Source organism: Meleagris gallopavo, chromosome 4 (assembly GCF_000146605.3).
Source record: "Meleagris gallopavo isolate NT-WF06-2002-E0010 breed Aviagen turkey brand Nicholas breeding stock chromosome 4, Turkey_5.1, whole genome shotgun sequence".
In the NCBI taxonomy this organism is placed as follows: Eukaryota; Metazoa; Chordata; class Aves; order Galliformes; family Phasianidae; genus Meleagris; species Meleagris gallopavo.
In genome coordinates this window covers 319920-343788 of record NC_015014.2, presented here as the reverse complement: position 1 = coordinate 343788, position 23869 = coordinate 319920, and the positions used below count along the sequence as shown (strand labels likewise).

At 39.4% G+C, this 23869-nt stretch overlaps 1 protein-coding gene and 1 long non-coding RNA gene across 2 annotated transcripts in view; both read left to right on the top strand.

The window, feature by feature from the left end:
• Window positions 1-6936, top strand: part of DCHS2 (dachsous cadherin-related 2) — an 80658-nt gene extending 73722 nt beyond the window's left edge. The window contains 4 exon segments of the mRNA XM_031553246.1: window positions 1194-3382; window positions 3384-3446; window positions 3448-3516; window positions 3518-6936. Of these exon segments, the coding sequence (XP_031409106.1) occupies window positions 1194-3382; window positions 3384-3446; window positions 3448-3516; window positions 3518-3769 (2573 nt within the window). The 3' untranslated portion in view covers window positions 3770-6936.
• Window positions 6937-7588: 652 nt separating this feature from the next.
• LOC116216525 overlaps window positions 7589-23869 on the top strand; it is a 30909-nt gene continuing 14628 nt past the window's right edge. The window contains exon 1 of the long non-coding RNA XR_004159429.1: window positions 7589-7855. This is a non-coding gene — a long non-coding RNA (uncharacterized LOC116216525). The remainder of the gene's footprint in view (window positions 7856-23869) is intronic.

Below are 23869 nucleotides of genomic sequence, written 5' to 3'. Positions count from 1 at the left end.
TGACAGCATCAAAGACCAGTTCTCAATTTGTCCGTGAACCATGCTCAAAACAGCTACTCACAACATCTATTAGCATAGGTACTATTCCTCTGATGTAGCTTAACAGAGAAACTCTTGTACACTTTTCAGTGTTTCAGGGCCTTTCAGCTCATATATTAAGCTGCATTAAGTTTAGGTTCATACCTGCTGCTTTTCAAAATAAGTTGAGCCTAACATAATGGAGGTTCTCTACAGCTTGGACTGCATGCTATTCAGTTATCCAAAGTGGAATTTAAAAGTCTTCTAATTTGAGAACTCACTGTTCGAAGTATACCAACTTTGTTAGTAGTTAACAGATTTAGTGATTTAATTTTTCTGATATCATGTTGTAATGCCCTGAGAGGTACAAAGATGGTGTGTGTGTGTCTCAATATACATATATGCATATAATTTTTTGCTGATGTCAGCATCAGTTGTTGTAGATACTGGAAAAACGATGTGTAACTGTTTAGTATGCAAGTGCTTATCACTTATTTTTTGTTTCTAGGCATTCATGACGTAAATTTTTGAATGTGTGTTTATTGAGTGATGCTAACTATAAACACTGAATGTACAAATGTCTTGCCCAAATAAAACTGTCTATTTTTTACTCAATATTTAACTGACCTTTCTTTTATGCTTACCTTGAAGTTGTTCTTAACAGAGAATAGAAAATTGTAATTGTCACATAAGGTTGTCTCTGTGGTGCTTAAATAAAAAATGAAGTGGATGGCTTATGAACGTATTCAGATAAGCAAGTTGAATGAAACATGTTGACACATTGCCAAACCTATCTAAATTACAAATATGCCCACAATGCTGCTACTAGATTGCAAGCAAAGGAGAACTAATGATGTTCAGTAATGAACAGCAGAGCCACTCCTAAAGATGAACGTGTTATATTTTATTTTGCCTTCTATTTTCTGCCATTTGCATGTTCAACCTACTATGAGGAAGAGAGAAATTTTTGTTTGTCTGAGTGCAGTATGTGTATTTGATACTGCATCCTTGTGGGCAGACCTTGGCTTACAGCATTAGCTGTGATTTCATAGAGTTACACTGGGGTGTGTAACATTTGAGCCATTTTCCAACATGACTGATAAGATTCAGCTTTTGCAATCACGTTTATATGCCTTAAAGAGTGCAAACTTTTACAAATTGTATTTTATTTTCAGGTTCATTGTTCACTACTGAGCCAGTGGCACGTGGGGAAAACAATGCCTTTATTCAGGTACTGGTAGCTGCCGTGGACAGTGGCAGTCCTGCTCTGAGCACAGTCACCTGTGTAGAGGTACACATAGAGGATGTAAATAACCATGCCCCTCAGTTCACAAGGGCACTGTACAGTCTCAGTGTGAGTGAGAGTGCTTCAGTAGGAGAAAGCATCCTTGCATTTTCAGCAACCGACTATGACTGGACATGTGAAAATACATACATTGAGTACTCTATTATTGATGGCAACGCTGAGAACTTATTCACCGTGGAAACAAGTGTCACGGAGTCAGAAACATCCTACAAGCTTGTTGGCAATCTTGTTTTGAGCAGTGTTCTTGACAAGGAAACTATAGCTTCCCATCGTTTGGTTCTCCTTGCCTCTGATCATGGAAAGCCCTCCTTGAACTCAACTGCTACTGTGCTAATAACTGTATTGGATGTCAATGATAATCCTCCAGAATTTAGCAGCTCGGAGTACCACGTTCACATCAAAGAAAGCCTCCCTGTTGGTAGCCATGTCATAGAAGTTCTAGCAAATGACCCTGATGAAGGCAGTAATGCAGAGATCACTTATGCTATAATTTCTGGAAATGACAAGCAGTATTTTCGGATGGATGGGAAAACCGGATCTGTGGATTTGATGAAAACTCTGGATTATGAGGATACTACGAAATTTACTTTGCTCATTCAAGGAACAGATGGAGGAGCTGATGTAAAAAATGTGGCTTTTTCTGTTGTCCATATTAGCGTCCTAGATGACAATGATTATGCCCCAGTGTTTTTGTTTCCCAGCATGAACTGTATTGTCAGTGAAAACCTGCCCAGCTTTTCTTTTGTATGCACTGTCACTGCCTTGGATTTTGATAAAGGCTCCTATGGACATCTCACCTACTCCATTCAGTCTTCATGTTTGGCTCAGCGTGAAGCTCCTGGAGATCATCACATGTTTTTCATTGACCCTTTGACAGGAGATATTCATACAAAGCAAACATTTGACTATGAAAGTCAGAATAAGTACTGTCTCATAATCCAAGCAAAAGACAAAGGTGACTTACTGGCCACAATTACAGTTCAGGTAGATATTGAGGGGAGAGATGAGTTTGACCCAGTTTTTTCACAAGATCAGTATTTCTTTAATCTCCCTACGAAAAATGAAGCAGGCCAGTTGCTTGGCAAGGTGACAGCATCGGATAATGATGGTGGACCGGATGGAGTTGTTCATTACTCCCTGCTAAAAACTTCTGCATTTTTTTCTGTAAATCAAAGCAGTGGTGGTATTTATTTGACTCAAACTGTTCATCGAAATAGAAGTGACAGGAAAAGGAATGATGACACCTTGAAATTGTTGGTAAGGGCTCAGAGCCCAAAAACGGAGTCAAAGTTTGCAGTATGTACTGTTCTGGTGAATGTTTCCAATTCTCCTGAAAGCTATCCCATTGTGTCAGCCTACAGTCTGACCATTAGCCTTTACGTCTCTCTCGTGATGTTCCTGCTGCTTTCCTTGCTTGTCAGTCTTATTGCACTTATTCTGAGACGTAAGCAGAAAGATGTGATGAACTCTTATGTGAAAAAAGAAACATTATCTTCCTCAGCTACTGATGTGAATTTGGCCGGAGAAGACATGGTTCTTAAGGACTGCCAGAGTATCCAAAGTACTGAGAGCGGTGGTATACTTCCCATGGGTGCCATAGCAGATCAGCTGAGCTTGTCAGGAGTCAGAGAGAGAAAAGATGATGATGTGCCCTGCAGGCATTCAGGCTTCAATGGCTGCAGTTTTGCCAGAGGAGAAACTGCAGAGGATGAAGAAATCAAAAGGATCAATGACCATCCTTGCAGGAAGAGTGCTGGCTCCATGCTGGGCGAGCGAGACTCTCAGGTGCCAGATTCAGGGATCCCAAGGGAGTCTGACCAGCTCTCCTGCCTGTCTGGGGAAACCAACATTGTGGCTGCCACGCAAAGCATGGAGAGCACACAGGCTGTTCAAGGCAAAGGTGGAGAAGCCTGTGATGCAGCCTATCCAAGTAACAAAGTGTTGTCTCAGACACTTAAAAAAGCTGACATAAAAAAGAACATATTGACAGACCTCACAAGAGACTATGCCTTGGAATCAGATAGGCAGGACTCTGGCTGTGATTTGCTTGCAAATTCTTAGCACCTCTGATGAGGACCTCAGAGGCAGTTACAGCTGGGATTATGTGCTCAGCTGGGAGCCCGCCCAGATTTCAGCCTTTCTCCTCAGTCTTCGGTGACATTGCAAAACTGAATGATGAAAGTGGATGTGTTTTGTAGCCTTCCTAAGGAGAAGCCTTTTGTTTTACCTCCTCCCTTGGTATGTTACCAAGGGAGTAAATCAGTAGCTCAACCTGGTTTAAAGCCAGTGCCACCACGGATGCCAAATGTAGTATCAGGGCAAGTATTTAAAAAATGCCCTTGTTCTCCCCTTATCCAGAGTCATGGATACCCCCCACCAACGGGGGCCCTCTGTTTTTCTCCTTCTCTTTGTTTATCATGCAGACATCTACCGCTTCTGTGTTAATCTCTGATGGAAGAAGGCTAGGAATATGTCTTATTTGTCCAAGCCATGAACTTGCAGCAGAGGAGGAAATTCAAGTCTAGATTATTAACTGAGGGTAGCTTGTGGAAAAATATATGGCTTGAAATGCTTTTTGTTGTTTGTTTTTTTTTTTTTTAAACAAGCAAAGCATGCCTGTCAAAACATCACCGCTATCTTTTCTGTTTTCATGATCTGAAAAGGTTAATGTATAACGTAGCCACAAACTTTGTAACAATCCATCATGTTCTTTACAGAGTATGCTGCCAGTCCATGAGGTTTCTCCTTTTGCAGCTCCCAACAAGTGTGGTTTCCCATGTAAATCACACAGCTTGGTGCCTGACAACTAACTTGATGATCAATTCTAATGTTTTTAACAAAATATGTTAATAAGAAATTAATGGTAGTAGCTGTTTTCTGTGGAAATTTTTTCTGTGGTTGCATTATGAGAGGGTAGAATCACAGAATCATAGAATATCCCAAGTTGGAAGAGACTCACAAGGATCAAGTCCAACTTCTGGCTCCACACAGACCACCCAAAATCAGACCATATAACATAGAGTGGTGTCCAAATGCTTCTTGAATTCCAACAAGCTTGGTGCTGTGCCTACTGCCCTGTGGAGGCTGTTCGATGCCCACCGCTCTCTGCTGAAGATCCTTTTTGTAACCCCCACCTGACCTTCCCTGATGCAGCTCCGTAATTTACCAGCACTGAAGTGAGACTGACAGACAGGTCCATAATTTACCATGGTTGTTCCTTTGTTTTTTTTTTTCTTCCCTTCTTGAAGATTGGAACAATGTTAGCCAGCTTGCAGTCAACTGGGACCCTTCCCTATTCCCAAGACCATTGAAAATAATTGAGATGATATTGGCCAACTCTCATAGTACCTTGGGATGAATTCCATTAGGCCCAAGAACTTGTATGTATCCAGGTGGAGCAGCAAATCACACACAAGTTTGGAGTTGGCAGGGATTTTATTGTTACTGCAGTCACTGTTCTCTAACTCAGGGCACCTAGGGTGCCAGAGCCTGTCACTGATGTTGACGATAGAGGCAAAAAAAAGCATTAAATGTCTCTGCTCTATGTCTCTGTTTTTTATATGACCATTCTCATCAAGTAACAGATAAATGTTCTCCATGGTCTTCCTTTTGTTGTTAACATATTAAAAAAACCCACCAACAAACAAACAAGTTGTCCCCTTCAGTATTGGCCATCTCCCTACGAAGGTGAATGACATCGCTGTAGTGCCCCTCATGCTGGCTGACCTTGTTTCCAGCAGCCATACACTTTCCACCTAAGCTCTAGAATAAGATCACTGTTCAGTCAAACTGGCCTTCTGCCCCACCTGCTTGAGTTCTGACATTTTGGAATTGCCTGTTTCTGTACTAAGACTCCAGAAAAAGCTGTTACTTTAAAAGTAACCAGGCACTAAAGGGTACTAGAATGATGTGCACGTTTGGCAGTTTGGGCCAGCATGTCATGATAATCTGCATTAAAATGGCTTACTCATAGAAACCTTTGGAGAAAAAAAAAAAAAAAAGAATAATGGTAAGATAAAAGCAACCTCCTTCTTTATTAGTAGAATTAAAATAACTATCTGTTGTCTTTCTGTCCCATTACAGAAGACAGCCTGTTCTCCATGCAGCTGTAGGATAGGACAGTGTCGCAATTGAGGTGGTCTTCTATGCCTTCATGCTGATCTTTGGTGCTGTTATGGGCACATCTTTGCAAGACCAGATATTTGGCCTTGTTTGCTGTATGTATCATACATATCACATTTTGTGTATGTATATCCAGTCACGTACACATACATATACTGCTGTGTATGCTTGTATATTGTATGAGACTAATAAAATAGAAAATACATCCAGAATAACTCTGGCTTCTCTTCAGTGTATATTTAAAAGACTTTGCTGCTTTTGCATATAAAAATTAGGGCTCTAGGGAAGTTGGATATATATAGAAATGTATGTTGTTCAAGTAACAGATGGAGGAAATGCATACAGTGTTGTTAGACTGAATGATTACGTGGGACATGTGTCAATATTTCCTCAATCATGTAAGTCATGATCCTTACTGTTTTGCAATCTGTGGTTGTAGCAGAAATGCTAAGTCACAACCTGAGGCAGTGGTTGAGCACCAGGTGGGAAGGCAGGGCAAACCCGTGGGAGCACAGGCACCTGATTGATGGATGGGGTGCAGCCAAGATCCACCCCTTCCCAGTCCTCATTCAGGGGTTGGCAGTGGAGGTCTTGTTGGAGATCTTTGCCTACCTGAGGTCATCCAAAGGTAAGGGGTTCTTTTCCTTCGTTTCTGCAGCTGCTGCATATGGGCTTGTTCTCATTTGCTGTGGTAGAAGACTTTCCCACCCTGCTATTATTGTGGTAATTTTCTAGAACTTAACCTACAAACATTACCCACATAACTTATTTTCCACCTGTTAAAATTATGCTATCTACAACCCCTTCGGTGTTGACTTAATATCTTGAATTGTAATTTCTAGTAAGAAGTGTCCGTTATGGTGTTGCTATGTGTGACTGTAGCTTTGGGAGGCGCTCACGGCCCAGAGAACTAGCTTTTCTATACAGTCATCATCGAACTGTTGTTAGTGTCATGCAGTCATGGTCAAGTGGCAGCTGTTGGTCTGAGCAGGAGCAAAAAGCACGTGCTATCCTGGTAGAGATTGTCTTTGCAGTGGGTGTTTGGTGGAGGAGCAAGTTCTTCACAAAGCAAAATGGTGTATTCTTCACTTTCATGAATATAAAATAGTATCTCAGGTTTTTTTTCATGTACAGATTCTAGATTAATGAATAGCTTTTTATTCACTAATGCTGCTGTTGCAAATGAAATATTAGCATTAGAGATCTTCAGAGCATGCAGTCATAATTTGTACAAGATTTAGACCTCACCATGCTGTTCTCTGCTTGCTACAATTCTGCTTGAAAAGTGAGCAAATCCTGTTTCTGTCTGTCCTTTTTTGCTCCTTCAGATATATTTTGATGCCTCTCTGAAAGACTAAGAAAACTTGCATCCAGTTTCTCATGCACACAAGTTAACCAGTGTATGTTTTGTGTTCCTCTTAAGTCTTATGAGAACCTTTTCCTTGTCTGTATGAGTATTAGCTCATTCTGTATTGAACAGGAAACAACATTCAGTTGAAACGTTTTGTATGTAGTCAAGCTTTAAAAAGTGACTGTTTGCAATAAATTGCATAGTTCTTTTAACCTTACTGTTTTTTTTTTTCCCAAGTAAACAGTATATAACATCCATAATTTACCATGAGTTTAATATTAGCTTGAATTGAAAAGGCTGTTACTGTGCAATTCCACACACCAGTTTTAGCACTTTGGAGAAGGTACAAAATTTGTTAGTGGAAAATCGTATTAAGCTCAAAATGCATAACTATAAAAGACAGTTGTCTCTTCTGGAATTCTGGCTGCCTGCCTTCTGGATTTCTTGTTGGCAGCCTTGAAAACATTAGTGTAAATCACTACCAAATGGATATCCAAATTCCATCTACCAGTAGTAATCATTAAATTGATATTCAAGCAGATTCCTGTGCAAAGAAGAGAAACTTTTTTTGGGTATCCATCATGTAGGGATTTTATATATATATTATATACATACATATATATACATATAGAATTTATATATATATATATATTTATATATACTCATACTTTTTTCTAAAAGAATATGAAAAGTCTCTGGTTAACTACATGTGTCCACATTTAGTTTGTAGTTTTTCAGCTGAAGACAGAAGTTGTTTCTACTGCAATTCTAGATAGGAAAAAAGTGAAAATGAATCTTGTTGCTAAGAAACCAGCGTTATTGATTTCTTACTATCATTATATTTGGTTGCTATCAATTCTCTGTGATGTCTGTCATTTTTCTTAGCTGCTGTGTAGCTAAGCATACTCCAGGATGCAGTATGTGGGAACATAGTAATTAGACTTTCTCCTCAGTCAGAGCTGCCAATGTGTGTGGACTGCATCACTCCTTGAAAACCAGACCCTGCAATGGAAGAACATGGAGGGATCGTTGTAAAAGAGGGAACTGGCACAGAATTGGTAAGCATGGAGGATGACTTTTCTCTAAAATCCAGTAAAAACACTAATTGGTATAGGAGGCACTTGTGAGTGTAATGGAATATTCTGTAATGGGAGGTTTATGTTTAGAATTTAGCTTACTCTGAGGATGAAGTGGCTTTGCAGCTTTTTGTCTCTATTGTCTGGCACAACAACCAACTCACTGTGGCAATGTGTCTCAGTTAACTGTTGATGATCTGGCTGAAATAACTAAGATGTTGCAAAATCAAATTGAGCCCTTCTGGGTATTGCATAGCTGTTAGCTCTGCTAGCTGTTCATCATCATGTATACAATACGTGTTCAGTCTGAGTGTGGTTTTGTATGTTCAGATCATATTAAATAGATCTGCAGTCTGGCATACATATCCTCTTGATGGCTTTGAAAATTCTACTATAAACAGAGAAAATATTTTTAAAACATTGGAAAAAATATGGATATCTAGACAAAAGAAGGGGCCTTACAGAAAAGAAAATTGATAGAACCTTCTGATTTAGACTCGCACTTTACTTTGCAGCTAGGGCTATTATTCATATTAAAAAAGGCAGATGCTTTTCTTCTAAAGTGTATGAAATGTAATAGAGGGCCATCTATAAGGAATGCAGGAAGGCATGAGGGCGCTCTAGAATTGTGAAATTGTTCTGTTTCTTGAACCATATGTGCTACTTTAGCAAGGTAGAAAAAAATACCAAACCTTTTAGCTAATTATAGTCACATGAATCAAAGTTTCTTTATTGTTTATTTGTTTGACTGTCCCAAGCAAGTCTTATGCCTGATGAAGCATTAGATGCCAAACAACGTGCATGAGAATGCAAGTCATGTGGTAAAAGACTGAGATGATACACTGTTCAAAACTGCAGTTGAAAGTCTCATTACAGTTAGAAAACTCAAATCTCTAATAAGTTAAAAACAAAGGAATTTGCAACACTATAAAACTACATTTTAAAATATCAGCCCTGTCTTTGTAACCTTATCCACTTGAAAATAATCTTATATTAAACACTTCTGAAGCACAGAGTATTTAACTGAACCTGAGTTGCCTGCCCTAAAACTCCGTGTAAATTGCTTATGAAAAGCTGTCATAAATGTTAGAAAATGGAAGCTGAGCTGTGTGCTGTAAGAGCTGGCCAGCCAGAAATAGATGTTACATAAGGCAGTACTTGAGAATGATTATGGCTAAGTGATGCCTCCTCACCAGCACAGCTTGGAGGAATATTTAGCCATTACCTATGGGTGCCCACTGCATTTGGTCGAAAACTTTCAGATGGGAAATTCAACAGAGTTTATAAAACAGCTTTAGTGGTGCCATATCGGAAAGAAGCAAGTAGTGAATGAAGCCTGCTTGCACTGACCTCCAAATTCCTGTGTTGAGCCATGTTTAGCTGGGCATAGGCACGTTTCCAGCATCTCCCTTTAAACAAACTGTAGGGTTCACTTAATTTCAAAAGATTTTAAAATGCTGGGTTCTGATCCAACACCCTAAGACTTCCACTGATTTCAATGGGCCTAAATAAAAAATACACCTGGAAGAAATGGACAACACGTGCGTCTTCCTGATACTCTAACAAGAGTCCCTGGCAGTGGAGAGTGGGCTCCCTGGTGTACAGGACTGTAAAGCAGCAGGAAGGAGTATTGAAAAAAGGGAAATCAAGACCCTGGAAAAGAGAGTAGAACCAGCACGTGGTGGGCGAGACTTGGAGGGGAGGTACCTCTGCTTTGTGGTGATTGATGCAAGCCTTGCTTTATATACTTTTACACGAGTCTGAGAAGGTCTGTAAAGAAGAGGTCACTTTACTGTTTCATCATTCTACTGCTATATAAAGTATATTCTGTTGCCTGATTTCCTATTGCTTATATTTAAATTATGAAATAAGCATGCTGTCCCATAGTGATTCCTTTGCTTGTCTTTATACCATAAGCACTTTACCTGAGGCCAAGTGCTGGGTAGAATTAGTCTTCAAAATTACACTAGCAACTGTTAACGTGACAGGAGCAGGAAAAGGATTGGAGTTTGAATGATTGTTGGTTGGCGTTAGTGTTTTGGTTTCTTTTTAATTGTTTTGAGAAGTGAATGTGTTTGATTTCAGTCTTGCTTTTAGGCTTGCCTGAATGGTCATACCTTGCAGCCTGAATTTTTGGCTTCTGAGACGCTTTTGGAACAACTTGTGCCATTGGTTGACCACATATTCACTGGATGGAAATAGATAAGAGGTTTCAGCTGCCTACTCAGTTCTCTGACAGCAAAATGGCAGAAAACTGTAACTTAATTGCTTAATTGCTGAATATCCCATGTACTGGATCAGTGACATGCTTGAACTCCCACCATTTTTTTCCAGAATTTTTTCATTCCAATGTCCATGATTTTCATCCCTCATATGTTTCTTGTAACTTTGTTTTAGTAACTGAAAATTGGAGGTTTTGATTCTCCCTCCCTTCCCAATCAGTTAAGGTGTGAAATCGAGTTGCTAGTGTTTCCTATTAAACCAGTGTGATATGTTCTATCATTACAATTAGACAATGGAGGTAGAGTAACAGAAAGCCCTCTATTAACAGTCTCTGTATGGGGCTTAAGAGATTTTTATGACTTAAATATAACTACTTAATTTATACCATACAAACAAAAAGCATCAGGAAAATGTGATTACTGTAAGTAACATATAAATAAATTAAATGAAGAAGTAAAGAGGACATCTTAATAATTAAATTTTAAAACGTTAGATGGAGTTAAAGGCACATCCAGTCCTTCTGCTTGCCTGCAAAATTGACTACTTGGGGAAAATGAAAGGTTGCGTGGAGCCAGGAGTTGGACTCTATCCTTGTGAGTCCCTTCTAACTCAGGATAATCTATGATTCTGGGTCCTCTGATAGTCAGTACTAGGCAGTATGTACCGGTCCTGTGATACGGCCCTTCATTTTTTAGTAATGATAACTTTACAGTGCAACCTACTGTAGGGAATGTGCTTTAGCAGACAGGTTGGGCAGGATGACCTGCAGAGACCCCTGTAATTCTGTGAATTTGTTTTATTCTGGTAAGTGACTAGGATATTATAGAACACTAGACTGTAGTAAACAAAACGAGCTTGCATCTATGCTTGCTAGTTAGTATGTTCAAGTTAAGAAATAACTATTCGGATAAAAGGAAAAAATGGGTCTACAATTAAAATGGTCTGCTTAACAGTATCTAGCCAGCAGAGAGAACAAAATTAGTTCTGAATGAGCTGTCTAAATGTCTCGAGTTGTGCTGCTGCATGCTTTGCTCCAGCTAACTTATTGAAGGTTATTAGCTCAAGTGGAACATCACATTGTCATAGCTACACTGCCCAAAATAGCTTTGATCAGACTCCCTACTGCTCCCTTCTATGTATGATATATTCAAGGATTACTGACTTCAAAGAACAAACTTTTGTAGATAAGAGGTGAAGACACTGGGGCAATGTTCTGACAGCATTCAGACTCCTGTCTGAAAGAAAGAGGAAGTTTAGAATTTGTCAAGCCAAAGATGTGAACATTCTCTGTGACTGTCTGGATAGTGAAGGCTATCTAGGGAAAGGAAATTGGTTCTCCAGTAAGGATTGTTTGTGTTTTGAAGGGCACAAAGGACTGCAAAAATAAGTGGATAGACTGGAGAAGATTCTTTGGTCACCAGAAGGAAGAAAAGAAATAGGACTACTGGGAATCAGGTAGAAATAAAAAAATAATAATAATAATTATGACCCCTGGCTTAAGTAACAGCATGTTTGACCTTAAATTTGTAGTAAAGCTAGTGATGTTGACCATGGAAGAATGACAGGGTGGAGCAAATAGTAAGGGCAGGGAAGGAAATGGGACAACACAGAAGGTGGGAGGATACCTCAGAGATTTTAACATGATCAAACAGAGGGGAAAGAATAGTCCTTGGCCTAGCATAGGAAGGCATGCTATTTGAAGTCTCAAGGAAGGGATGAGAGAATGCCACTAGACAGTGTTGATGGAGTTTCCTTAGCAAGGAAGGGGGAAATAAATTGTTTTGCACATCCTTGGACTCTGTTTAGTTATCTTCTGAAGACTAGAATCACGATACAGAAGTACTAGGATTGTGCATGGGTTTAGAAAGTAGATAATGTACTGAAACCCACAGTCTTTCAGAAGATAACTCAGTAAATATATTCAATAGAATTCGCGTGTTTGAGTTTCAGAAAACTATTTGACACAGCGTCAACTAAGGATTTGTTCTAGAGTTACAATGTTATATGCTCAATGCAGACTGCTGTACCATATGAACACTGCAGTGGGGAGATCAGCACAGGAGAGGCAGCAGAGGGTGGCCTTTAAAAAGGGAAGAACAGAGCTAGAGTGAGATCACTGAGGGATATCTTTGTTTTCCATGTTATTTAATGTTTTCCAATAAAAACAGTGATGCAAACAAGATTGATTGGAATAGAGCTTGATCATTTTATTAGAGGAAATTTGGATTAATTTCATTTTTGAATTTGTTAAATTTCATTTTTCTGTTATTCTTTTTTGTAATACCTTATTCTGCTCTTGACTGAAGAAAAACTGAATTTCTGGTATTATTGCTCACCATAAAGCAACTCTTATTTTAATCTCTTTTATCTGCTAAAAAATACTGTTTTTTTATCTACTCTCACATCATGATTGAATCCCTGTAGTTCCTTACTAATTTTGGTGGCTCTCCTATGAACCTATGTTTTTAACATCTTGAAGTGAGTCCAATTGTTATTCCAGTGTTCTTATAAAACTGCAGAAAGTTGCAACTTAACATTTATAAGTCTGAGTTATTTGCAAGTAGTTCTGATTCTTGGGGAAAAAAAATCATAGCTGTTTATTCATCTATATTTATCTTCGTCTGTGTTCTCTCAGTAACGTCTTCTCATTTAGGAACTGAGTAATTTTTATTCCTAAGTGGTGTCAGAGGCTCTTCATGTTACTTCAGTTGTACAAACCAGAAAGATCTGATCAATGCTTGAATTGTTAGTGTCTCACACAGTTGTATTTGAAGAAAGAACTTGCCTTGCTTTGCACAAAAAAAAAGAGCATCGTTCAAGCAAATTGCATAAAACATGAATACAGATCTAAAAGAAAATGTGCTGATAGTGGTGTCCAAGATGGTGTAAATTGGCACACATGTCAGTACTCTTAAGGGCACTGTAACTTGGAACTCTGTTTAATCCATTAAGCTATCTAGAACTGCCATTTCGTGATGTGAATTTTGGATCAATAGAGCTGTTTCAAAAATTGCCAGGAATTCAAATACTTATATATTTTGTTTGAATTTTCATCAAGGTATTTTGAAACGTGACAGAGATAATTGCATTTAATAAATAACTCGTAGCAATTCAAAGGCAGGCACATTTTATTTAAGCATTCAATTGTATGATTCTACATCTTTTTCCTCTTCTGTTTGCCCTACCTCTGTTCTCTTACCTAGTATCTATTTCTGCCAGAATTGTTTTAGAAATGGAACAAGGATGAACGGTAGTCAGGTGGCTGAAAGCACAGTTTTCCATTAAACGTTATGTTACAGTAATCTTATCAATTTTAGAGAGATGGAAGTAAGAAAGGTGTGTGTGTGTGTGTATATAGGATGTGTATAAACAGTGTAACATTCCAGAGTATGATTTGGAATGTTTAGTGATGAGTATTTGGAAAGATGCTCTATTTGAGTGGAGATTATATGAGTAAATTATATAGGTCATCTCCAACAAGCAGCAATAAATCATTTTTGAGTATTTCACACCACAGCGTGCTCCATAGATGCTTGATATCTTACGGCAGCTTATTCATAAAATGTTTCAGTAAGTTTTAAAGTTTTATTGATTCTATTTTTGTCTCTGCAGCTAAAACCGAGCTCCACTAATGCTACAATTCCAACTATAAAGAATTCTGAGAGAGGAAAGAAACTTATAAATAATGCAGTTAGAAACCTCTAAAAATGATCTGCAGAATTTTTGAGACAGTGCTTGAAGGAGTATTTTGATAGCCATGAAGAGATGTTTACCTTGGAGACGTGGGTGGAAGAGCTTTCTGATTTTTAATGGATTTAAATGTCTTGTTTGCAACCTAGGACAGTCGTTACGCTTATTAGTAGCTTTTGTTTGGAGCAAGGTAGTTTTGAAGGGGAGACCTATAGTTTCTGTGTGGAGAGAAGTGTTCACTTTTTTTGACTGGATTATTTTTTTAAGGCAACTGTTAAAAACCTCTGAGGAGGGGAGGATTTACTTATATTTTTTTTTTAATAATGCAGTGCAAAAGGATTAACAGAGCAAATTACAGGTTAAGCAACCAAAGAACAAGATAAAATATTATTTTATTTGGCGAGTCAGTGCACTAGTCCAGCACAGAAATCCTGCTGACAACTCTGGCCTATGATTAAAAAAAAAAAAAAGTTCTATCTCCAACGCAGCTTAGCTTTGTGTGTATCAGTTGTCTTCCATGCTACGTAATTCCACCAGCTGTGTACTCATAGAGGGGTTGTTCTGCAGCAAAATACTAACTAGAACTGGGGTTGTGGAGTGGGCAGGGAAGGTTTTTGGTGGGGGGAAAAACAGAAGTATGAGACAGAAAGATTAAAGAGAACGCCTAATGCTATGATCCAAATAATTCTGGGCTAGAAAGTTGGTGTTTCTGGGGCGCCTTATTTGCAGGGACAGGGGTCTGTCTCATTCAAATCCTGCACCAATGAAACCATCTGGATCCCAGGTTCCTTGCTGAAAGTCTGCAGTGTCATCTGTAGCTCAAAGACTGAGTCAGATCTCTGGATGTTACGTACTTACGGTTAACCTAAAATCTGAATAGTATTGTATGGCAGTTTTGTGGAAATCCTGGAGGAAAGACTTCAAAAAAAACTGTACTATCTCCTCTCCAGGAACTTTCTCTAGTGACCTTCCTGTTGTTTTGAATACTTTGCTGATGCCTTCTGGGCAGAATGCTGCAGTACAAACACAATAAGAACAGTCCCTTTCCTCAAACACCTTTCCAGTCGGGCCTGTTTCAGCGGTGAGGCACAGGAAAGTCCCACTCTTTTGTTGGCCTCTAGTATCTAGCACCCATAATATTTCCTTCTTTTTTAATACCTGCAAAAATGAAACTGAATTTAGCCATCTGGGAATAATTCAATTGAATCCAATTTCCCACATGGCTTCAGTAGGAATTCTCACATAGGATTGTTCTCTCAGATACGTGGAAGATTGCTTACAATATGAAAACTACATCAGTTTATGCTTCCTCCTGCAAGAAATCTGTACCTTATTATCATTTTCATGAAACCCACTAATCAGAAGCTAAGGTTTATGAATCAGAAATAACTTTAACAGGACACTGCTGAAGATGCTGGGGGAGGTGTACTGTGGCAGCAGAAACTGGCTGTGGTTGAAATGCCTCTGGAGGCATGTGCTTAAATCTTGTTTGGTTTCACATTTAGTTCTAGACGGTGTAGCTCAGTGTAGATTGAAGAATTTAAAGAATTCCCTGCTGGCCTTCACCAAAGGAAAAATAATTCTTTAGCATCTTTAATTTCCTTCCCTTTCTTTTATTATAGGTGGTCTAAATGCTTTTCTCACTGTTTTTGTCTTCCGATTCCTCAAGTATTTCAGTACTGTAAAAGCACTGTCAGTATTTAAGCTACCCTGAAGAGCAGAGGGCCAGAATCTTTTCTCTGTTGCGTTTTCATAAATGTTAAATAGTTCCTACCATTTTCACAAAGCACAGGCAAAACAGAGTACAGTTCAGGAGTAACTGTATTTGACAGTGGCTGCTGCAGAGCAAACCTGATGATCTCTCCAGGAGAAAAGTGGAGGCTGGACAAAGAGATATTAATTAAAAAAAAAAAAAAAAAAAAAAAAAAACTGAATGCTGTCCCAAATTCTGTGGTTGTCAGATGGCTTGGCTCAAGGGTCAGGTTTCTTTTTTTGGTCAAGTCTCTGAATTGCAGCTTGGAACTCAAGCCAGGTCCTACTGTTTCTTTCTTTGGAATGTACTTTGTTCTCCAGTGGCTCCTGAGGTGATCCACCCACTGCTAGGACTGACTTGAAAGCATCAGTCCAGTATTTGTGGGATCAAAGGCAACACATCAGAGTGAGAGAGCCTCTGAGGATAAATTCCTTATTCTGCATCTCGCTGCTTACAATCCTACCCACTTACTGTAAAACCATTTAACGCAGGTTCAAAGCGGCAAGTGACAAAAATTAAGAACTTGGCCAGTGGGAATAGTTGCCCATAAATGCAAAGGTAACTTATGGTTTCGAATGCAAACTGCTATATTACATTGCCAAACGATTTTAAAGCTGGCTTTTCTCTCAGGTTTGGCTTGGTTCTTGCTGAGGTGCTTCAGAGTATTCCAGTTCTTCCTGTGCTAATAATTAGAGATTGATTAACTCAATATTAAAGATCTGTGGGATGTTTTGGAAAGTCCACAGAAGTTGCTTGCTTATTTTGTACCAAATGCTTCAGTCTGGTACATTGCTAAAATTAATAGGGAAAGTAGTTTGGAATTCCAAAAGAAATAGGAATTGTTATGGGTTGTCTATTTGTATTTATATTAGCGGGTTTTATGCACTTATGGCTGCATCTTTGTAACTTGTAAAGCGGTCAAAACTTACGTTTCACAGAATTAAAGAAATTTTCTTAAGACTCAAATCTGCTCCCAGCCATCCATGAGTTTGTTGTTTTTTTTTTCTAAAGTACTGAAAGTAATTGTAGCATTATGCTCTTGTATAATCTTCCATGTGCTATTGCCTGCCAAATCTTTCATATGCACTTTACTTTTTGAAAGAGCCCAGAATGTGGCATTGTGAGCTTTCATGAAGGACAGAATAGATGGGTAGTTCTAGAAGAACAGATGAGCTTGAGAGGAGAGGAAGCATGAGCAAGGGCTGCTCCAAAAGTAATGCCTCTTATTTTATTCTGTTGGGCCATAGTGTCAGAGGTGGATGTTGATGGTATGGCAGTAAAAGTTGAACCTCCCTTACATGTTGTTGCTGTGTGACAGATGGCAGCAGAGGGGCAGTCTGACAAAATTATGTCTGACATGGAAGTGTGTATGAAGCGAAGGTGTGGCACTGAATTTTTCCATGCACAAAATGGGTTGTCCTTCATCAACACAATGGATTGCTTCCACTGGTGCAGTTTTTTTGTTTTTTTGTTTTTTTACAAGTGCGGCATGTAGGCTCCTTTTCATTGCTGATGAAAATGCTTAGCTCATGGTGGTGCCTATGTTGCAAAATAGTGTTTTGTAGCTGAGAATTTGCTCTGTCAAATGTGCTCTTTGTATCTGTTGTAGTTTATATGAAAATAAGTGGTAGGCATTATTTTTTGAGTTACCTATGTGCAGTAAGTGTTAATCATCTAGAACTGAAGCATTGCTGGCTGGATAACAGCATTTCCTAGCTAGTGCAGAAATTAAAGGAAGTAATCTGTTACATGTTCTCTAAATGCTATAAAGACTTCAAAAATAGGGGGAAATCACCGTAGCAATTTTCAGATTAGTGAAAATGTTTTTATCTTTAAGTTGCATTTAAGTTATGTCAAAAAAAAAAAAAAAAATCATGTGTAATTAGTTGTCCAAGGAAATGACTCCCAGAAGAGGAAAGATTGGTTTATTGACTTGGTGGAAATTGCTTCATAAGATTTTCTTGAACATTAATGCAAGCAGTGAAGCCTTTTAAACAGTATTAGAAGCCTGTAAAGAAAAAAAGGGATGTACAAGTGAGTGGTAATAGTTATAAGGAGATATTTCAGGACAACTCTTAGGAAATGATACTAAGTGAAGTTGGGATTATTTTTTGTCTGGACTACTGCTTTGCTGAACATTTTCTTATACAGTTTCTTATTGTTGTTTCAAGTACAACATCGATCAGAGTTACAGTGGTGAAGTTTCAGAGATCCACACCCCAAAAAAAAGAGGGTAATTGTTTCATGTGCTGACTAAACTGAGTTGCAGTTTCTACAGCAAGATAATAATCTTTTTGAAATGTACACATTGAACTCTGTAGTAAGCCCACCTGTAGAGATCATCTGAGCCATGAGAAGATGGGACGATGTTTTTAGAAGTTGCAGCTTTGCTAAAGTTGATTCCTTTCAAAACATGCAAGAACGCTAATTTTCATTGATCAGTTATGGCCAAGTTTAAAACTTCATCTGTCTTTACTGTAGCTCTTATGAAGAAAGTTTGGTTAGAATCACTCTCCCATAACCTAAAAATGTAAGGATTTTGCTTCAACTTCAAGGGGATATGAAAAAATAAGTCATTCTAGGCATGGAAAACTCCAGCCTGAACAATGAATGTTTCCAAAAACTGTGGCTGGAAGAAAAATGGGCTTTTAATTGGATTCATTTTGCTTATGTAACTGGTTGGCTCCTAATGTAAAGATGTTCCAGTAATCATTTTGCTTATCAATAAAACAAGTTGTCTCCAAACTAATGTCTTACTTTGTTTTTAAGGTTTAAAAAAAAAAAAAAAAAGTATGCATAGATGTGCCTGTGTATTGTATTTTAAAAGTTTAGGAACTTCCTGCATCATATATTTGTGGAAAAAAAAAGAAGTCCACCAGGGGCTGTGTTAAAAGAATGACATTTCTTCTGGCTCAAAATCCTTTGGCCTCAAATGGCTGGAGTTTGGAAACGTGTTCTGGAAAAACTAGAGTTGCTGTATTAGGTGAACCTTTTATCCAGTACCCTCACCTCTTGGTGAGCAAAACAAAAGCTGGGTGAAGAGAAAATTCCTACAAGAAGATTGAATTTTGGCTGCCTTGTCCTGAGTTTCATGGAGAAAGAAGAGTTTAGCCCTCCCCGCTTCTCAGTGAAATGCCCCATGTGCTCTGGAGGCAGGTGGATACAAGGACTTCTCAGTGAGCTCCTAATCAGGGTGGTTGGAGAGGCATCCTGCCTTCCCAAGGCTGTGTGAAGACAGGGAGCTGGGGCTGGTTCTTCAGTTTGTGGCTGGCTTCAGCGCTGAATGACTCTGAGCTGTTAATCCCGCTGGGTTAGCCGCAGTGGATGAAGCCAAGCAGAAAGACTTAGCGCTGAAGTTAATGTCAAGCAAACACAGGAGCTGACAGATAGAAGAGATAAGTAGGTGATGCTTTTATCCCGGTTGATGGCAAATTGCCTGCCACTAATGCAGTAGTCCTGTAGGTTAAACCACAGGTCTAAATAATTAGATTTCAGGAGTTTTGAAAGTGCTACCTGAGAATGGACTAGCCTTTAAATGTGGGTGAGTTTTATGTCTTCAGTGACAAATGAATGTCCCAAGTGACTCATATAAATGTAAATTTTAAGTCAATATTGAAGTGGAGACAGCTGGCGTCATCACTGTGGGCTTGTTGGCCTGGCTGAACAAAACACTGGGAAAAGGCTGAGGTGTGAATCAAGAGGGAATTAAACAGTAGTAAAGTGCATAATGCCAGTTCACAAGGACTAAGACAGATTTATTAAGGTGAGGGAAATAAGAATTTTCCAATTTAATTTGATAGAGATTTGTAGAGGGTGTGAATTATTTCTGTACTGATGTGAGGTCTTTGGACCCTGGAAAGTGTATTACTTGTTTCTCCCCCCCATATTTTAGTTTTGATTTAAAAATGGAAAGTCTTTATGACCTAGTCAATGAAATGAACAAATCAGATCTTGGGCAAATGTAGTTTCCTATCTTTAATTAATGGTCTGAAACCTAAAATTCCAGTTTACTCAAAGACTAGTAGTCAAGGGATGTGCATGCTATGGACCCTTTCTTCTCCAGCATGGCATTCCATCTTAGCACAGCATTGCCCTCTTTTGTTGTAGCACAGAGTGATGCAGAGAAAGAGCTGGAAATTGTGGTGGCTTAGTGGGCCAACTCAAGCTCCTTCTACAATGCTTTGGCTAAAAAGGTGAGTTGAGCCTTCAGCCTTACATCTGTAATCAAGGAGATGTTACACAGTGTGCAGACACTCTTGTGTTTGTACTTGGTACAGTGACTGCTGCACAAATTTGGTCCTTTTCTGGCACTCATTAGTCAAGAGTGTGTTGAAATTGGGATGGATAGAGGTGATCGATCAGAGTATGACAACTCTACAGCATTAAGTGATGCTCATTTAAGCATTGCAATGTCATACTTGTTTCCTTCTGCTGAAGTTGTGCCAGAGAACATCAGAAAATGCAGATTTCTTCAGATGAGAGAAGTCTTGTGAAAGCAAGCCTTGCTCTGTAAACTGCTGATCAGGGCCTTTACCTCCAAGGGAACTGCTGAATTTCAATGTGGAAGCACTAATAGGAAGCAGTAGCTTGACCCCGTTTAACAAGTGAGAGGCTGCCTCTGCTGGCATGAGAAGTATAGCCAAGACAGCATTAAAAAAACTTTGTGTGCAAGATATTTAATGAGATAAAAGAAGTTCTAGACATGCAAGCCATCTCATGCAGGTGAAAGTAGACTCAACTCCTGGAAAACTTTGAGCACAGGCACCCCCGTTCTGTGCACAGTGTCTATGCTGTGATCATAAGCTCCCTGTTTTGAGTGTTACCACTTTGCCTTTCAACTCTCTTCTTGTGATTCACCTGGTTTAGGTTGCAGCTTCATAGCTGCAAATCCCACTTATAAGGCATCTCTAACACTGCAGTAAACAGGACAAATAATTGTCCCCAACTGCCTGAATGGAGAAACGCTAAGACAATAAGCTTTTCATTTTGGTAGAACACATCCCCTTCCCCCCCCCAAAAAAAATAATTCAAGAAAGAGCTGAAGAAGATTCAGTTAATTTAGTTATTGTAAAACCACCACCAAAAATGAATTTGAGAGATGAATAAAAGCTTTTATAAAACTTTTAAAAGGTTCTAAGTACAGCATGAATCAAAGCACTTCATTTTAATGAAAAATCAAAATACTTAAACTCTTCTGAAATGTTTGAATGCTTTTGGCCAAAAAAAAATCTGCCAGAATACAAAGAAATTTGGTGGATTTAAATAAGCATTTTTCAGAGGAAAAACGTTTCTTCCAAAAAAAGTTACCATTCTCTAGTCAACAGAACACTGCAAACAAGCCAAGTAAATTTATTCATCTGTTATATAAAACTACAGAAAGACCCCACCAAGGAATGATATTCCCTCTTGACCATTTGTTCCATCTGATCAAAAATCTGAGAAAGGTCTTAGGATGCGATAACAAACTGCAGACTTCAAGGTTATTTTTCCCCTTCTTTCCCTAAAAATAATTGAGTTAGGCAGTTTAATCCAAGTGGTCCAATTTTCAGAACTGTGGAACGCATCTACTGATCTGCAAAATTCTGTGTTTTCATCCTGCTTTTGTTTGTTGCCCTGGAGCCCAACAAGTTATCTGGATGGGCTATCTGAATGGGCTGTTCTGAATTACAGCATGTAACTGCGTGACTTTTCCATGTGGCCAGCGCATTGGGCCAGCATTCAAGTCCTTCAGCTGGCTCCAGGTCTCCCCTGACATTGATGAACTAACTCCCAGCCGTATCTGGAGGTTGAATTTCAGTCTCTGAGCCACCACAATAGCTGTGACAGGGCTGTCAGGCACAGCTGCGCTGTGTGACAGTGCAGTCACAAGGGTCTGGTAGGGAACAAGAACCCTGAACAGAAAAAGCAAGCATAGAGAGTGTTTCTCCTTAGGAAACAGCAAAATCTCCTAGGCCTTCTGAGCTGCTGTTCACAAAACTTGTCTCCGGCCGTCTTGTCAATACTGCTGCTCCCTATCCACTTGCTCTCTCGATCCAGTTCCTCTCAAAAAAAACAGTTCTTCCTCAAAAAAGAAACACAACAGATCATAGGCCCTAGGGGATTACAGTAATTTAAACAAAGTGCTGTGATTATTTTTTTCTGTGATGATGGAAAGCCTTAGAAATCTTAAAGTAGACTGTGAAGAGTTTGGGAAGAGAAACAGCATTTTAAAAAGCAAAAATATTGTACCTAGCAGTCTGCTCTTTCCTCAGATGCTGCTGTTCGAGCACAGAGGCATCTCTCAAGGAACTGCCAGATATATCAATGTCTCTCTACAAGTTAACAAAATGGAACTGTCAATTATTTAAAAATGTAGATGCAGCAAGCTGTTTACTGTGTCTGGTATTCCTCACAAAAGGGGTGCCAAAAATTTACTGGCAAAACACTTCAGCTAAGTGATCTCAGATGAAAAAATGACAGCTTCTGCTAATGAACAGTCAGGACTATGAGCATAAACATTCATCAGTAGTCCTAGAGTGGAGGGATCATGGTAGTATCTGGCTTTGCAGAGACTGTTGTGCTGTTTGCACCCTTGTGCACATCTAGCCCAGTCTTAATCTGGATCAGTTACTGGAGCTGGAATGTACACTGCAAGAAAGAGCAAAGGGCATCTGCTCTTCAGGGCACAGCTCAAATGCCTTGGGCATTTCCTCCCAAAGCACTATAGCTTTGTTCCAGCAGCAGCCACGGGAAGGTTCAGCACACTCGTGGCTCCCTAGGCTGGTGGAGAAGGTCATAGGAACTATCCCATGTCCTACACCCAGCAGCAGATGCCTGGGAGAGGAGTGCCAAAACCATCACAGTGTGCTCTGTTGTGGGTTTCATGTCTGCTGAGACGTGATAAGCTGTACGGACAAATTGTGCTAACCTGTTTTCTTTTAACTATCCTAATCTCTTTTTGATCTTCTTTATACGTCTGGTTTTCCTCAAGAAACAGCTGCTGTGCATTTCATTATTTAATTAAGCACAGTGTGGGAAAAGGTTTTTTTCTATTCATGGCATTAAAAATGAATTGTTCTGGGTGATGTGCATGTTTGGGAATATTTCGGTATAACCACTAGTGAATTATTAAAACTGATATTAGTGTCACATGATTTAAAAGCTAAAACATTGGATCAGCAGTTTATGTACTGCAGACACTAACAAATATTTTAAAGGGTTCTAGAGTCAAAAACTGTAAGAAAAGGAAGCAGTTGTGGCTATGTTGCTGAAGGTTTTGCTTTTGTACTTGTGGGAAGCCCATATTAACTGGCACAAATGACATCCTAACATTGCTGAAAAGGGATCTTAGCAATGCCATCTCCTCATCTCCAAATGGCAAGCACACAGACGTGTCACATCATCTGCAAATTGAAGGCAAGCCTGGAAGAGATTCGATTTTTGTAGAAGGATTTTCTACAGCATTTGAAGAAAGGAACCAGGAAGTGTGCGCACCAGTTTGATGTAAGAAACCTTGCAAAAAGTGTCCAGTCTCTGAAAAAAACATGGATTGTGGTGGCCAATGACTTTCTAATGCATCTCAGCCCATGACTGAGGATGTTAGCAGGGCTAAGCAGATCTTGACACGTCCCACTGCACCATGTAGGACTTTCTGAGAACACTTGGTTCCTTGAGCATGGAGGAAAACGTATTCCAAAGCATAAGTTTAAGTCCATTGGAAAGTGCAAAATCAAGGGAAAACGTTTCAATCTTTTAAATAACAGACAGAACCAACACATTATCATATATGCCAGCAACACACACCCATACAAGAGAATGAGTGAATGTTAGTGGCCAAGACAAATCACAGAATCACAGAATCACAGAATTGTAGGGGTTGGAAGGGACCTCTAGAGATCATCGAGACCAACCCCCCTGCCAAAGCAGGTTCCCTACACCAGGTCGCACAGGTAGGCGTCCAGGCGAGACTTGAATATCTCCAGAGAAGGAGACTCCACAACCTCCCTGGGCAGCCTGTTCCAGTGCTCCGTCACCCTCACCGTGAAGAAGTTCTTACGCACATTCGTGCGAAACTTCCTGTGCTGCAGCTGATGTCCGTTTCCCCTCGTCCTGTCTCCACGTACCACTGAAAAGAGACTGGCCTCACCGCTATGGCCGCCACACCTCAGATATTTATAAACCTGGATCAGGTCCCCTCTCAGTCTTCTTTTCTCAAGGCTAAACAGACCCAAATCCCTGGGCTGAGAGCAGAAATGAAGTTTCTCTCAGTTTTCACTTACTGCAGAAAAATGTATTCTCCTTTTAAACCAATATCGTCAGTCCTCTGTTACAATCATGCAGTATAGCCATGC